This window comes from Sabethes cyaneus, chromosome 2, assembly GCF_943734655.1.
Source record: "Sabethes cyaneus chromosome 2, idSabCyanKW18_F2, whole genome shotgun sequence".
Taxonomy (NCBI): Eukaryota; Metazoa; Arthropoda; class Insecta; order Diptera; family Culicidae; genus Sabethes; species Sabethes cyaneus.
This window is the reverse complement of record NC_071354.1, coordinates 154,021,667-154,039,857: the sequence shown is the minus strand read 5'-3', so window position 1 is coordinate 154,039,857 and position 18,191 is coordinate 154,021,667. Positions and strand designations below refer to the sequence as shown.

Here is an 18,191-nt window from a genome sequence, read left to right as displayed (position 1 = left end):
TTTATTTGTATGAGAGTCCATATCCCCCTACAACAGGGGTGAGAGGTCTCTAACTATCTTAAAATAAATTCAAGACTCCAAAATCTCCCACATGCCAAATTTGGTTCCATTTGCTTGATTAGTTCTCAAGTTATAGGGAAATTTGAATTTCATTTGTATGGGAGCCCCCCTCTTAAACAGGGGAGGGGTCTTAACTTATCATAGAAAAAATTCTTGCCTACAAAATCACCCACATGCTAAATTTGGTTCCATTTACTTGATTAGTTCTAGAGTTATGAGGAAATTTATATTTCATTTGTATGGAAGCCCACCCTCTTAAAGGGGAGATAGGTCATAACTCGCTTTCTAAAGAGGAGAGAGGTCTCAATTCACCACAGAAAAAAATCTTGCCTCCAAAACCACTTACATGTCAAATTTGGTTCCATTTGATTGATTAATTCTCGAGTTATGAGGAAATTTGTTTTTCATTTGTATAGGAGCTCCCCTCCAAAAGTGGGGAGGGGTCCTAATTCACCATAGAAAATATTCTTACCTACAAAAACACCCACATGCTAAATTTGGTTCCATTTGTTTGATTAGTTCTAGAGTTATGAGGAAATTTGTATTTCATTTGTATAGGATCCCCCCCTCCTAAAGTGGGGAGGGGTCCCAATTCATCATAGAAAAAAATTTTGTCTCCAAAAACACCCACATGCTAAATTTGGTTCGATTTGCTTGATTAGTTCTCGAGTTATGAGGAAATTTGTTTTTCATTTGTACAGGAGCCTCCCTTCTTAAAGTGGGGAGGAGTCCTAATTCATTATAGAAAATATTGTTGCCCTCGAATTTGGTTCCATTTGCCTAATTAGTTCTCGAGTTATGAGGAAATTTGTATTTCATTTATATTGAAGCCCCTCCCTCTTAAAGGGGAGAGGAGTCATAATTCCACTTCTAAAGAGGGGAGGGATCTCAATTTACCATAGAATAAATTCTTGTCACCAAAAACACCCACATGTCAAATTTTGTTCCATTTGCTTGATTAGTTCTCGAGTTATGCAGGAATTTGTGTTTCATTTGTATAGGAGCCCCCCCTCTTAGTGGGACAAGGGGTCTTTAACCATCACTAAAACCTTTCCTTGCCCCGAAAACCTCTACATGCAAATTTTCACGCCGATTGGTTCAGTAGTTTTTGATTCTATAAGGAACATCCCGACAGACAGACAGACAGAAATCCATTTTTATATATAAGATAACCAAATCCAGGCCTCTAACAGTACGCCATACTTCCGTAGTAAAAATGGCAACTTGTTCCCTACATGCTTTGTACAAAGCTGAAATGAATACATGTTCCACCTAAACTACAGTTGCAAGCACCTTATAAACACTCTGTCATCCGGAGCAGGACTTGTTGTGGGCCCGAAAACGAGGGGTCCAAAATTGATGCTGAAAATTCGTGATACAACGTACAGACGTCAACAAGCTGGTTGAAACCCCAGCATTTCGGACTATATTAAACAACAGAGTGAGCATTATTCGCTCTTTATGTTGACTGTTATACACTCAAAATAATCTGCACATAACTAATGGTATATTTCGATATGAAAATCCATATGATTATCATGTGCCACAATCCACCCAGAAGTACACATAAAAATTATACGCATATGAATAGTATGTGCAAATTTTAATGATAACTGTTAAAAATACATAAATGATAACTGTTTGGCACATAAAGTTTATTTACTGGGTACATTACAAAAATCTATGTGTGGGACACATAGAAACTATACGAAAAGTTTTCTCAGTGTACTATTCTATGTAAAGTTTATCTGTGAGATCTGCATGTATAACTGCTTGCTATATTTTTTTATTTTAATAAAATTTTAAGTCAGAATGATGTTTAACTTAAGCACTTTCAATAAGCATACGAAGACTTCTGGCAGCAAAAGGGGGCGTGATAATGATTACTAATTTGTGGGTTTGTTAGTAGTTTGTTTTCCCGTAGTTTGAAAAATTCAACAACAATAGTGGGAAAACAACCAACAGAAATATAAATCGCGTGTGCGCAAGAGATTTCCAGTAAGGCGTATTAGTAAAGTGCGTAAGGATTAGAGAATACTTTTGTATTTAATCATTTACGTCTTAAATATGTAACCAACGGTAATCAATACAATAATGAATCTTAAGTGATCATTGGTAATCACTAATTTTTGGTAATCACAAGAGTTTATTTACCAAAAATTAATGGTAAAAAGTAAGGTAATCACAGGTAACTTTTTTTAAAAGGTGCGTTGTAATCATAGCTGTTGTATGTATGTATACCCAGCAAAGTAGACGTACGGTAACTATTAGCAATTTTTAAATTTTCATTGCAAGAGTATTGCACGGACGAAGCTAACCTCACTTCTTTGACGTTTATCAGTGGTCTGTTTACATGGACTTATAAGATGAATTAAAATCACAGACAAAGGGACGAAATACTGGATCTAATACCATCGTTCATGCGATGGCCGCTTATTTTTTAAAGAAGTTCGATTCGCAACATGGCCGATACTTGAATGTTGCTTCAAGTGTTGAGTATAAAACCGTACAAATGTGACAACTCTACAGTATAAAACCTTACAAATATAAGTTACTTCGCAACATTCATAACAGAAAGTGTTAGTGTGCAAGTGGTATGTTTTTAAAGGATTTTCTTCTATGTGGCAGAAGTAGAAATGGATTTTTTGGCTATATTTGGTTAACTAAAACCCAGTGCGACTATTAAAAATATCATTTTTGGTTTCTGGGCATGATTTTTTATGTAAAACAATATATTAGCTTATTATTTAAGGTGACAGGAGCTTTTTCGTACAAAATTTTCTTTCAGTTTGTTGTCTACTAAGCACTAAATTAACCGGTTGCAGTTACGCATCGTTTAATGATTATCAGTGATTTTTCAATTTTCCCACCGATTCTAGGGCTGCATTCGACAGCATGCTAGTTATAGAACTGTTTTCTCGAACTGGCTTGAGGGGGGGCTTGCTTGGGATGTTCGCAACATCTAATTTCTGTATGACATTGTCGTCCCTGCCTGTAAAGCAAAGTAAATGTATTGGAAAAATTGACCTTCTGATGTCCCACACGAAAAGATACGTCTTACCAAAACTGTAAGGATCATTTATCCAGGAAATACATGTTTTAAAAAAATTATGACGTGCAAGTAATTTTATAAAAGTTATAAAAATATTAAAACTATTGGGTATTCACGAAAAAATTCGTCCGACATGTTTGTAACAAGACTGTAATTTTGAGCCTTTTTCAATGCATTTTAGTGTGGGTAAAAACCCCTTGCAGTTGCTACTTTCAACAAGAACTTCAAACGAGTATAACGCACGGCATCACGTTTATCCCGCGAATTAAACACTAAGGAAACCCATTTTTAGTTAACTCACTTTCGACAAAACCCCCGACTGCTTAACGCCTGAAGCCATAAATCAACTCTCTCCTCAGCACAGCACACCCCCGTCGAAAACTTTGCACGCTAGTTTTTCCCACTTACCGGTTTCAACCTTCCCTCAAGACCGAACGCCCCGTCCACCACCCACCCTCTGCGACTACCCCGAGGGGAAAAACTTTCCTCTTTCAAAGTTTAATGTGATGAAGATTGTTTTCTAACGTGTTTTTCTTTCTCGGTTGCTTTCTTTTTGTTGCGCTCGATGGTTCCAGTCCGGTGCAAAAATCAACATATCAGACGGATCCTGTCCGGAGCGGATCGTTACGGTATCCGGTTCCAGAAGTGCTATCTATAAAGCCTTTACACTGATCACAAAGAAGTTCGAGGAGGTAAGTTTCATTCTGGTTGTTTGAAGGATTTGCTATGTCCGACGGAATGTCCGTCGTCCGATCGTCGACCGAACAGGTCAGATTCGGTTTCACTTTTCTTTTGTTTTTTCTTTTGTAATTTACAGTGGTGTTCACAGTTCCAAGACAATACTAATGCACAGGGTAAAACACAGATTCCAATCCGCTTAATCGTACCAGCTAGTCAGTGTGGTTCTTTGATTGGTGAGTTTTGAAAAAATTGTTGGAGGTGTTGACTGAACTAAAACTGTGTTCCGGTTGTTTTTTTTTATCAAAACAGGAAAAGGTGGCTCCAAAATCAAGGAGATTCGTGAAATTACAGGGTGCTCCATCCAGGTCGCTAGTGAAATGTTGCCAAATTCGACGGAACGGGCCGTCACGCTCAGCGGATCGGCCGACTCGATCACACATTGTATCTACCACATATGCTGCGTTATGCTAGAGGTAAGTGCCATTGTTTAATGTATAGAGCATTTATGGAAAGGCAGATGAGTACTTTTGTGAATATTTTGCCTAATCGTATAAAACAATAAAACGAGTAAAGCAAAATGCAATTCAATATTTTCCTAAGTAGTATTTAAGAGCTGTTTTTGTTCCAGTGTAAGGTCCACTTTAACTCACCAGTGGCTACTCCTGGCAAATAAAATCCTAAAATCTCTAGTTCGATTCCATTGCATTCCAATGAAGCCAATTACCATTCTCTCTGCAGCCGTTGGCAGTTACAAGCTCTAAAAACTTACTCCCTCAGCTAGAGCTTCGCTATTGTTCCACTCGGAATGCAAATCGTAAGCCAACTTTTCCCAAGAGAACGCCGCTTTGTTCTTGTGCAATTTGAATTTCAATTCCGTCAGGTAGTTGCGCAACTATTAATCCCACCCACAATCCTTCCAAGGATGGAAAAAAACCTTTTACAGATTTCCTCTTTGTCGCCCTTTCACTTTACTTCCTATGCACAGGATGCGGCACAAAAATCCTATTTCCTAACTCTGAGAGTGGGGGAAACAACAAAAGCTACAGCAGAAATCATTGTATGACCTAATTGTGTTTGATATTCAGTTGTGGCCAGCGCGGGGGCCATCTGTAGAAAACGTGGTCCCAGATGGTAGAATGCTAGGATTGCAGGTTCGAGGTTACAGCGGTTGAGGTTTTAGTACTCAAACATCATGGAAAATTATCTTTTTCTTCTTCCACGTACCAGTTTCTTGTTTAGGCAATTCACTGCGTTTTTAGAAAAAAAGGCCAATCGTTGAGCAAGCAAACGCATAATCCGCTTAGCGTTAATTCCTAATTTATTTAATGAAGTAATTTAAGCAACCGGATGAGGAAGTAAAAAACTTTTCGGACAGCCGATAGAAGAATGAAATTCGGCAGTAGGCAAAGATAATTAATAGGGTGTGGTAGTTTTTTCCCCTGCCCGAACGCGCGCTGACTGCCAGGCAGGAAAATTCCTGCGGTTATTGGGTTTCCGCAAAAGTGGTTTAGTCGGCATCTGCTGCTGGCCGGGAGAAAATTTCCTTCGTCCAATAATTCTCCTAGAAGGGCTGTTGGCAGTGATAAAATAACCCGCCGCAGAAGCATGAAACGGGGTTTCTATCGGAAAAGTTTAATGACATTTGGGATGCCTGATTCTGGCGGGGAAACCATGCCCAATATATGTTCTAATTACAAGCTTCGATTTTCGGTAATTCTCCCAGTGCCCCAGAGTTTACTTCGTTATCGCGAAATGTAATTGCAAAGCGCTAACTTGCTATGCACAATAAAGCTATACAGTATTTTGCAATTTATGGATGGTAATTTACTATCAGTGTCTGTCTGATATGGGAAAAAGCTACTCCACGGATCGAACTGGACAGCATCAATTCGATCGCATCTCCAGAATATGCTTGCCAAAAACTGTGCACAGTGCTGCAGCGGCTGCAGCACGTTACAACTTAATCTATTTCGAAACTTTTCGGGATTTTATTCGATCTGTTGTCACCGCAAATTTTCGGTTTGAACAGTGCCTAAATTTTGCAATCCTGCTGAAGCCGGTCTCACCCCTGCTGCTGGCTGCAGGCAGAACAGCCACAATGTCGTCGCTGAAACATTGTAAATTTGGCTGGCTGCAAACGTTGCAAAAGTTTCAAGCAGGAAATTTGTTTCCAATCTACCCAGCTTACAGGCTCCAATCTAATTTTATGCTTGAACGTACCTATGCTAAATTATTACCCAGAACGGAGCGAGTTCGATATGTCCTGCTAATTAATTGGGCCAATAAACACAAACTTTTGCGACATGCAACATTGATATTCCAGCTCATAGCAGATGTTCTCGGGTTCCGATCAAATTCTGTCTCGACTCTCGAATGACGGAAATCGCATTTTTTTTTCAATATCAACAATTTCAATCGTGATAATCTTCTTAACCAACGAATGAATTTCAATCGGTGCACAGTTAGTTAGCCGAGTGCTTTACGGTGACCGAAATTCGCAAATAATTGCCAACTAACAACATGTGCACATCTGTCGCGAATTGCCAGTGCTAGGTGTGATTAATTACGAAATATCAGCCTCATTTACCGGTAATAATAACTTTGTTGACCCGCCGTGTGACGCATTTTTTATTTTTAATGTGCCATTATTTTGTTATATATTTCCCTTTTTTGTCAATGGCGAGTGAAAAGATGTCCTTCCCGTCCGATAAAGCACATGTTTAAAATGGTGAAAAAGCAATAAACGTTATTGTTTGACTCATGAAATCATGATTTAATTTGTTGATTCGCGAGATAATTTTATTCTTGGTTTTTTGTAGAACAGAAAGGTACTGTATTTTTGTACGTATCTTCAAAACTGTAGCCGTATGTTTTACGCTTTGATATTCATGACGTGCCACACTGAGCATTTAAGTAAATTTTGATTAGGGCCGAGATGGTGGGCGCAAATCTTTCACCCGGAACGTTATATGTGCGGCTGCAGCTTCTAAGAGTGGTTTGAGATGTGGCATGTCGCTTCATCTTGATGAAATGCCACATTCTATCCCTCTACTAGCACACATGTTATAAAACATTTGAGCTGACTGATAAATTACTAGTTTGAGTTAGTTATTACAGCTAAATGTATCGTAAATGTGCTACTTGGGAACCCTGACGTGGCAAGCGAGAATAAAAATGTATGGCAGAAATCTGGCAGTCATTTAGTGTGATAGAGAAGCAGTTTTTTTGAAGAAATTTGCAGGTATTGCTCACCGCAGAAAAAAATTTATTTGAAATGAGAATTGATGAAGTTCAGGAGAATCCAGACAAAACTGGAAGACTGGCAACGCTGGCGCAAGCCCTTCGCTAGCATTCATTGTACACGTCTCATGTCCATAGAGGACTAAAGTTCCAAATTGCTTAGCGTACAAGATTTGGATTACATCGTAGGCACAATTTCCGCTGATAATGTACCTCATAATCCCTAATCAGTTGATGTTGTTTTCTGTGGTTTCCAGTGAACCAAAGTATACGAGTTCGTTGAATACCTCGAACTCTTCCTTTCTATTATTAGAGTACATCACCTAACTGGTCCCTATCATACTCTGTTCCGCCCACCAGCATAACAGCTCTGTTGATGTACAAATAAACAAATAAACACTTTCAGGCGTATTGTTGTAGAACAAACAGAGGAAAGACCATCATCTGGTCGAAATCCCTGCGAGTTGCAAATAGGCTTGATGGTTCACTCAAAACTCTTACGACCATCGTAGCATGATTAACTCTCCGTTGTCATCCATTTAGAAATCTTAGATCATCTGGAAATGGGTACTTTCAAATGCGTGATTTCACTCGAAATGCTTTTCGAGGACGAAACAAATGGCTCATCGTTATTTCGAAATAATTCTCTCATTTTGCTGTTGATACCTCCCATCACTCGACGCTCGCTTTCTTCAGTCATGGTCTTGGCCAGCCGATTCTTTAATTTCTTCATTCGACCAATGCACAGTGGTCCAAACAGCGAAATACGTGATCGTTTGATATTGCGCCTAAACGTGAAGTTTTTCGCATATAATGTCTTTAAGAACATTTCTTGGTATAACAAGCCCCTTCTTGTGAGAGAAATCTTTGGGTGATTAATTTCCTTAAAAGTGAGATACGAAATTTATTTTCTCGTATATTCGAGATACAGGTTTAGTACTTTCGGCAAAGTTGTAGTAAATATCAATACAAATAACTTTGTCAAAGATACCATACTTGTATCTCTTCATGGAAATTGTCTATGAATCGTTATTCATGGACAAACCCTTCAAAACAGTTCTTAAACCCTGAGTTATTCTGGTTAACTTTTACGTGTTCATAGTGTTCTAGAAAGTTGTTTATCTTGCTAAAATCAACGTTTTTATAGAACATTATTATACGTGATTTTCTGAAGTTTCGGAGATATTGAGCATTTTTGGTGAAAAATAGTACTACTTTGAGCTTAAATATTTCCCAAGGTGGCAAATGGTGGTAGATCAAACAACTCGTACTTAAAAGTACAACAAAAAGATGTGTTGCTTATTTTATTTTTTGTTTGAGTAAAGTTAATTGTTAACTGCTTGTCAATTCGTGTTTTCGAATTAAATAGACTAAAAAGTCATGCCGAGAAAATCTTCTGTGACTGTTGTTGAAATTCGGCCATTTGGATTTCGGCCATTCGTGATTCGACCATTTGTGTTTCGGCCATTTGGTACCAGCCCATTATGAGTGGGATCTTTTGAAAAGACACCAATCGAAGGTATTGAACAAAATAGACTTAAGTTAGTTATTTGGAAGCTTTTCTCTTATTAATTGCGTCAAATAATTTTGAGTCTACATTCATTTTCGACTCGAAAACAGGCGAAAAAATTGCTGGTAACTCAACTTGTTAGAAAGAGATTGTCAACATAAACAAAATGGCGTTTATTGCATCCGAAGTACATTTTAATTGTTCGATAAACATGACTGTGGAGGATTTTTAAAACAACTATAACTTTTGAGGATACAAAAAGATACAGTCAATTGATACTTGATTTTAAAGGTTTTTTGTTGTACTCTAAAGTACGAGTTGTTTAGTCTGCCACCATTTGCCACCTTGGGAAATATTTAAGCTCAAAGTAGTACTGTTTTTCATCAAAAATGCTCAACATATCCGAAATTGCAGAAAATCACTTATAATGATGTTCTATAAAAATGTTGATTTTAGCAAGGTAAACAACTTTCTAGAACACTATGAACACGCAAAAGTTAACCAGAATAAGTCAGGGTTTAAAAACTGTTTTAAAGGGTTTGTCCACGAATAACGCTTCATAGATAATTTCCATGAAGAGATACAAGTTTGGTGTCTTTAACAAAGTAGTTTGCATTGATATTTACTACAACTTTGCCAAAAGTACCAAACCTGTATCTCGAATGTACGAGAAAATAAATTTTTTATCTCACTTTTAAGGGAATTAATCACCCAAAGATTTCTCTCACAAGAAGGGGCTTGTTATACCAAGAAATGTTCCTAAAGACACTATAAGCGAAAAACTTCACGTTTAGGCGCAATATCACACGATCACGTATTTCGCTGATTGGACCACTGTGCAATGTCACTGGTGACTGCTTCCTTCACTTTCTGCTTCCGCCTCATTATCGTCCAATACCTTTCTTTGACGGTACTGGGGCTAATATAGCAGAATCTGCTCTTTTGTGATGAACTGGACTCCATTGTCGTTGTGCTGAACTGGACTTCATGGCGTTGCAGAGCTTCCTAATCCTTAGCGCATCTTTGGGCTTGTGACCAAAACGTCTTTGGGCGTGTATTTGGGATCGCTGGTGACCGCGGACAACAGCAGTAGTGTGGAGATTCAGTGGAGTATTCAAGCAGCGAATCGGGCTTTCTTTGCTCTTCGCAAAACGCTATGATCAAGAAGCATATGCTTCTGTGCAACAGCTGTCAAAGCGGTCAGCTGATGATGTAGAAAACCTTCATTAGACCGGTAGTTCTTTATGGACTTGAAACTGTGACGCTGCTCACGGAGTACATGCGCGTCACTACTATGTTCAAGCGGAAGATACTGCGGACGATAGTTGGCGGAGTACAAACTGAAAACGGAGAGATTCTCATCGTACTTCTAACCCGAAATTCGGCAGGCTACGGTAGGCCGGACATAAGGATGGCGGTCGACAGTGCATCGAAAAGGGTTTTCTTCAACAACCCCATCGCCCACGTCAACAGAAACAGAGGGGCCAATGTACGCCATGACTGGATCAAGTCGAAAACGAACTTAAGAACCTGGGAAATTGACGACGAGTGACCCAATATCTAGTTGAGGGGAGACGACTTCTTGAAACAGCATGTGCTACTCCGACTGTTTGTTGACGACGTTGATGGTCGTTGCATCTCGGCTTTGCAGGAAACGTTGAACTTTTGATAGAATTTCCATGTATCGTGAGCTCGATACATATCAGCAAATGTATGAGCTTAATGATTCTTTTTTGTTGTCTCTGTTTCTGTTTTTACCATTCCACGTTCAAGCGAGTGGCTCGCCACAGCATTCCTACTCGCCCTGCTTTCTCTTGCAATATCTGCTCTGCTCATGCTCACACTTCTTTTCACGCCATGCATGATGTCCATTCGATTCCATACGGTCTTGATGGCTATTTTAATGGTGCTGCAACAGGTCTCAAGGGGGACTGCATCTAACTCGTCCTCTTTCGGCAGTGTGGCTTCGAGGGTTAACGCGAACCTTTCGGAAACATTGTTTTGATTCAGGCAAAGCAAAGCCTTGCTGTATCAAGGCTGTATCAAGGTTTCCTCTTCACCGTACTCGGTCCTGGACTGCTCGTTGCCAATTCGTTGCGCCCCTCGGCTTCAATCTGGTCGAGCCATCTAGCACGTTGGGTCCCTCTATTCCTGGTGCCGGTGGCGTTCTTGAAGAGAACGGATTTCACTGCACAGTTGTCTCTCCAAGTAGTGCCTGCAACTCATGGTTCATTCGCCTATGCCACTCTACGCTATCAGTTTGTACTCCGCCTAAAATAGTCCTCAACACCATTCGATCAAGTCGTTGAACCTCCTTACTCGTATTGTTGTCAGTGGTGATCAGAGATTCTAAAAAAAACGAACTCAACAACTACTTCCAGTTCATCGCCGTCAATAGTCACTATCCGTGGGAGGCTTTCTCTGAAGCCTCTTCCTGTAATAATTTTGGGTTTCGACATATTGATTTGTAACCGAACCCTCCTAGCCTCCGTTTTTAGTCTGGCGTAGATTGCCTCGGCCGTTCTAAGGTTTCTAGTAATGATGTCCAGGTCGTCTGCGAAAGCTAGGACTTGGCTACTCTTGCTGAAGATCGTTTCTCTTGTTTCGATGTCCGCTCGCCAAATCACACCTTTAATAGCGATATTGAATAACATATAGGACAGTTCATCCCCTCCCCCAGAATCTCCGCGATTCGAAAGGACTTGAAAGTGCCCGACGACTGACTTGTTAGGGAGGCATCTTACATCGATGCTAACTGGGCGGCATGGGTTCCTTCAGACCCGTTGGGTTATTCGTTGGACACTGGCATCGTATATTGTTTACGTAAGCGGTCTTAACCATCACTACACAGATCAGAAGTGGCCATGGTCTTCCAGGCGGCAAAGTCTATAAGACTTTTATTCCGTTTTTATTCGTTTGCTGATGTGTGTTGAACCGTCTAATATCGGTTTGAATTCCACCGGTTCGTTCTGAACGACCTGAGTATATTGTAGCCCCCAATCGTTAACTCTCATTCTCATTTTCAAATTCTCATTTTGAACTTGCGGCTCTTCATTTCTTTGGGAAGCACACGGGCACTTTCTATGAATTTCAGAGATTGACCGCTCCCCCTGTTCCTAGTTTTAAATCCAAAGTCCGTTTCGTCGCATGGGTCTTTGTTCCGATCCAATTTATATGATACTAGCTGACTCGACAAACTTTCTATTGCCACAAATTAAACTGTGTTGTACATTAGTCGCGAATCTCGGATGACCTTTGTCACAATCTCGAGTTTTGCAAGTTTCTGGGGAGTTCATGGGGGTTTTAAAATACAAATTTTCCTCACAGTAAAGTAGAAAACAACTCCCCCCATTGCTTAGCCTGATAAAATAAAGCAGATAGCATTTAAATATTCGCCATCATTACAAACCATTTCGCCGAATACTATTTTGCGGAACACCAATTCTCGGTTGACCATAACGCGAAATATAGAGTTTCGCAGAATACCATTTCGCGTAAAACCTTACGCGGGATGTACCATTTCACGGAAAATCTTTTCGTAGAAAGTACCATTTCACAGGGGTGACCCAACTGAAGGAAGGTAATAGAGGTCAGTAGATCTAGGAAAATAAATAAACCTAGATAGAGGAGATCTCTACGGGGGGCTGCCCCCTGCAGTGGCCGGCGCTTCCGACGGCAGCTCGCCGGCAACACTCACGACCTGTGGCCGTCTCGCGCTGAATTATCTAATGTAACTATTGATAGTTTTTGGTGTTCTTGTTATTGATTAATGTTTTATGAAAGAGTCTAAAATTTCTCCAGTTCGATTAGTTTTTGAATTACGCAAAAATTTCTGTTTTATTTGTATGAGAGTCCTTATCCCCCTACCACAGGGGTGACGGGTCCAACCATTATTAAAAAAATTCCTGCCTCCAAAACCCCCCACATGCCAAATATGGTTCCATTTGATTAATTAGTTCTCGAGTTATGAGGAAATTTGTATTTCATTTGTACAGAAGCCCACCCTCTTAGAAGGGAGAAGTGATATTATTCCCCTCCTAAAGAGGCGAGGGGTCTCAATTCACCATAGAGAAAAAATTGCCTGTAGCTTTTTTTTGGGAAATGGCGTATGTAGTCAAACCAAAATCGTAACAAATTTTTAGTTACTCTCCGACGTTTCGCTTTTATTTTTAAAGCTGCGAAAAAGCTTTAAAAATAAAAATAAAAGCGAAACGTCGGAGAGTAACTAAAAATTTGTTACGATTTTTGTTTGACTACATACGCCATTTCCCAAAAAAAGCTACAAACAAATACAAGTCGACACCATACTACGAAAAAATTGCCTACAAAAACACCCACATGCTAAATTTTGTTCCATTTGCTTGATTAGTTCTCGAATTATGCAGAAATTTGTGTTTCATTTGTATAGGAGCCCCCCGTTTAGTGGGGGGAGGAGTCTCTAACCGTTATAAGAACCTTCCCTGGCCCCAAAAACCCCCATATGCAAATTTTCACGCCGGTCGGTTCAGTAGTTTTCGATTCTATAAGGAACATTCGGGCAGACAGATAGAAATCTATTTTTATAGGTATAGATTTGTATGGGAGGCCCCCCTCTTAGTGGGGGAGGGATCTCTAACCATCAGAAGAACCTTCCCTGGCACCAAAAACCCCTACATGCAAATTTTCACTCCGATCGGTTCAGTAGTTTTCGATTCTATAAGGAACATAGGACAGACAGAAATCCATTTTTATAGGTATAGATTTGCATGGGAGCCCCCCTCTTAGTGGGGGGAGGGGTCTTTTGCCATCGAGAGAACCTTCCCTGGCCCCAAAACCTCTACATGCCGATCGGTTCAGTAGTTTTCGATTCTATAAAGAACATAGGGACAGACAGACAGAATTCCATTATTATAGGTATAGATTTGTATGGGAGCCCCCCTTCTTAGTGGGGGGAGGGGTCTTTTGCCATCGAGAGAACCTTCCCTAGCCCCAAAAACCCCTACATGCAAATTTTCACGCCGATCGGTTCAGTAGTTTTCGATTGTATAAGGAACATACGGACAGCCAGACAGAAATCCATTTTTATAGGTATAGATGTCGTTCGTAGTTTAAATTTTTAGTAGTACTACCTCCGTTGTGGCAGGAGGACTAACGTAGTAGTTCTCTTTTAAGTTCCTAACAATACTAGAACCCAATGACTTCCTACCGCAGACGGTCTGCTTTTCCTGTAAAGCACGTGATCAGCGGATACTCCAGTTGGTTATCTTAGCTTCGCGATGGTTACTAACATCCTAATTGGCATCACCACTAGAAGTAAAGCTCGATTAACTAAATATCCGTATACACTACTCATTTTACTAGAGCGCTCACAGTGGTCGGAATTGTAATCAAACGGTCAAGGCCTTCAACGGTATTTCCAGAATCGTGCCGGTTTGAGCTGAGCCAAATAGAGTTGCTTTCTAGCTAGGGTATCTTTCACTATACTGAGACTGAGACTGAGAAACCCAGCGAAATAGGACGAAGCTGAGCTGCACTTTTCGACTGGCGGCCGTGCGAGTTGTTAGTGGCTACCGAATCATCTCGTTGGAAGCGGCTTGCCTTATCACCGGATCTGGTCGAGCCATCTTGGATGTTGAACCCCTCTGTTCCTGGTGCCGGTTATTGAAGAGAACCATTTTCGTTGCACTATCATCCGGTATCCTTACGATGTACCCGGCCCACCGTAGCCTACCGACTTTCGTCAGATGTACGTTGGGAATCACTTCAAACAGTGCCTGTAGCTCCTGATTCATACACCTCCACGCATTTTGGGAAGTAGGATCGATTTTCCGCTTGAATGCACCACTGGAACTCCCTACTAGTGTTGTTATCCGCGGTCACCACCAGTTATTCCAAATACACGAACTCATCTACCACTTGTAGTTCGTCGCCGTCAACGGTTACCGTCCGTGGGAAGCGCACGTTTGTCTACTCTTCATTTCATGTGTTTGGTCTTCAACGCATTTATTTTTAGTCCAATACTCCTAGACTTCGCTGGCTCCGCAAATTCCTTGGATATGATGTCAAATTTAACTGCAAGGGATAGGAGTTCGCTATCTCTAGTGAAAATCGTGCTTCTCGTTTCAATACCTCGCGCTCGTCGGATCAAGAACATGCAGAACAAGCCGTCACCTTGTGTCAACCCATGTGGCGTCTCGAAGGGACCTGAGACATCGCTCGATCCAGTGCAGCTCCGATTAGTTGCGTCAGTTTGTTCGGAAATCCGCGTTCGTGCATTATCTGCCATAGCGTATGCTACTTTGAAGTCAATATAAATGTAATGCGTGGGCACGTTGTACTTGCGACATTTCTGCAAGATCTGTTGGATGGCAATAATCAACAAATCCTTGGGTTACAATTTGTAACTTACAAACGTCTTTAAGACTTGACCCTTCTTTATCGACAGACTTCGCAGCCGGTTATTAGAGTTACGGGGCTTGTGCAACGATCCTACTGACTCTAGCTGCACCACCCATCTGAGATTCGAACATAAACGACTGGGTTGTTAACCCTCAATTTGATCATATATGATCATCGTAAATTATGTAACAACTTTTATAAGTATAACCGGGTGCTACAGCTGCTCGAATTTTGATGGATTTTCGGTCAGTCAATCTAGGGTTAAACCAGCATCGTACCTCGAAGCTAATTGACCGGTAATAACTATCGACCTAAACGAACTAAACTGATCGGATGGTTGCACGAGCCTGATGGGCGGTCCTTACCGACGGCTTTGTTAGTCTTCAGTTATTCGATTTCTCGTTTGACTCCTTAGCGATCAGCTGCTTGGTCATTACTATCTTCCATAGGCAGTCCTAGGTCAATTCCACCACCTTCTACAACAACCCCATCGAATTTTCTATCGAAAAATGACAATTTGATCCAAAGCAACGCCATTCTGGGCGCTATAAAACCTTTGACAGGGCTCATATGTCTGGGAAGGGGTGAAGGGGACACTTCACACATCTCGATCGGTAGAAGAATCTCGCGAAGGTGATCATGACGGGGTGCACGTTATGACGGCAGGCAGTGCGGCGATGGTGAATACCAACCGTGCTTTAAATTGGGATTAACGGAAACAAATGAAGTTCTCACCTATTTGGAAATCCCACAAGGCAGTACCTTAAGGCCATTATTATTTTTCATATTTTTCAATAATATTTAATTAAAAACATCCGAATTTGTGTATGGAAACGCAGTGGGTAGTGATTACGTTTACAAGCAATAGTCCAATTTAATAGAGCTACGGCATAGGAAATGAAGACTTGAAAAGAATAAATCTCCTACCTAATTTGGGGTTCATGCCAAATTCCAAATGAAACTTCTGGAAGCGTTACAACAATATTATTGACATATTTTGATGAAATCTAGGACTCATTTTTCTGATTTCAATCAAATTCTGTGATCCATACTCTTTGCCCTTCGTCTTGTTCGCCATATTCTGGAGAGAGCAGCACATTATATGGCATTTTATATGAACCATAACAATTGTCATTTATTGAAGTTCAAACGTAAAAAAATATGCCCTTTCCAGCGAAATCTACACGTGCTACCGTCATACGAAACACGTTTTGGCCACGGTAACGCTGTCCAGCTTGTATCCGGTGTCAACGGTGATAACGTGCCCGTTAGTCCTACGATAACCGAATTGCACTAGGAGAGAAAGCTTGAAACATGCAAACAATTATTTCTACCATCCAATTTAATTATGATGAATTTCTGGCATTCAATTTACAAAATTCGCCACCTGCTTTGCGTGACCGAAAGGCGGTCCTCCTCTTCGGGAGTCGGAAAAACTGCCGTTGCCGGAGCGGAACAGCATTAAAGCCTGCCGGTACATCATTAATCAAGCTGAAACGCGCGGATTGTCGACACCGCATCGTACCGCACCGGCCGGCCATCCGTCCTGTCAGATGACAGGACGAAACAGCAGGTGAATCCTGTGGGTGACCTCAACATCCGGAGGCTGCTGGGTGCGATTTTATTAAAATGCAGGGATTATTATTAATTTAGACAATTAGCGGTTCAAACGGAAGGACTGTAAGGGGATGAACGGTGGTGCGCCTGACAGTGCAAGCTACAAGTTAGTAACGAGAAATTATTATTAGAGTGGCTTCACATTTGGACAAACGGACAACAAATTTCGCTCATTAGGTAGTTGCAAATTATGCACATACTTTATGCGGCGATGGGATAATTATCATCCGTGATTATGAAGACTTTCAATTACCCACATGTTTGCAGGCACGAACCTAAGCCAGCGAGTACATGCAGATGAGTTGACCACGAATGATGCGTCGACCATATGGAGGATTTACGGAAAATCAATTTACTACGAATTACATGAGTTTATCCTGTGTTTGGTAGTGTTGAAATGTTCCCACTTCCGGTGAAAATGGCGAATAATAATTTTGGCAATACGATTGAGACAGTTCAGTATTAAGTCAGTTTTAATTTTAAGTCAATTACTTTGTATTTTGCTCATTTAGTTACTATTTAATTGTTACATTATAACTTAAACGTTTTCTCTTTCGCTTGATTACTCCATTTAGTGAACAGGGTAGCATCGCAAGTTAATGGAAAGTTGAGTGACATATCTTGCAGCAGTCGTCACCACCACCGGGAAACTGCACTGCAGACGACTTTGCACAAAAACAGCGTCGGCATATACATATTCATAATCATATTATTCTCGCTATCGCACATTTCCAGGGTTCTGAACTTTCTCGGCTATAGTAATAGCATTCAGGCATCCAGCATGTATAGCAAACCGACTCTTATTCAACCGTCAGTCACTATTCAGGCTTTTGAAAAGAAAAACGGATCTCATATAACTACCTGCCTTTCCCTTTCGGTTCCCGATTCATTCGCTCATCAGCTATTCAGGCTCTATTCTAGAATGTGCATCAATGTTTCACAGGGTGATGGAGAGAGCCACTATATACTTTGCTACCGATGCGATGGGTTATAGCTGGCTGCCTGGCAGGGGGATGATAAACTCGAAAATTCTCCGAGCCCAGCATAAGTCCCGAATCCCCATCCGCAGAATGACTGTTGGTACGCGCTTTCCGTCTATTGTTGTCCCGTTCGTTCTTTCACCGGCTTAGTATATCCATGCTCTATGATTTCACTGCAAAAGGAGCACTTTCTGAAAGTGGCGTATACGCCAAAAGTGCTTTTGAATGCCATTCGATAGCGTTTAACGCGGACAGCGGATTACGCTATGAAAACTCGCATTTGGTTCGTTTATTTTACTATGTCGTTTTCTAATGTTAATTGTGATAACCACAATTGATTGCACATGGAGCTATTGTTTTCGGTCAAGTTAAGCTTTAACATCTGTGTATGCATGCGTGTTTATAGCGTACGATTTCAAAATTATCGGAAAAGTCTGGCTCAGTTTCATTTCCACCAAACTGAAACGAAAACCTTCGGGATTGATACCAGGATATCGGTTTATTGTGCGACATTCAACTTCAAATTATTGCTACATAATAATAACCTGTAGTCATATCCTATTCCATTCGTACAAGAAAAGTTCGCACGTAATAGTTTTCAATGTCATAAATCGAATTGGTCGAACATAAATAAAACAATGCTATTCCACTACAGCACAACACAAAGCTAGCT

General features: G+C 40.7%; 1 protein-coding gene across 7 annotated transcripts in view; it reads left to right on the top strand.

Annotated features, from left to right (window-relative positions):
* LOC128738316 (poly(rC)-binding protein 3) overlaps nucleotides 1-18,191 on the top strand; it is a 286,215-nt gene that overhangs the window by 193,658 nt on the left and 74,366 nt on the right. For all 7 annotated transcript variants that reach the window (XM_053833361.1, XM_053833358.1, XM_053833360.1 and 4 more), the window contains exons 4-6: nucleotides 3,688-3,804; nucleotides 3,930-4,026; nucleotides 4,103-4,266. In XM_053833361.1, coding sequence (XP_053689336.1) covers nucleotides 3,688-3,804; nucleotides 3,930-4,026; nucleotides 4,103-4,266 — 378 coding nt within the window. The remainder of the gene's footprint in view (nucleotides 1-3,687; nucleotides 3,805-3,929; nucleotides 4,027-4,102; nucleotides 4,267-18,191) is intronic.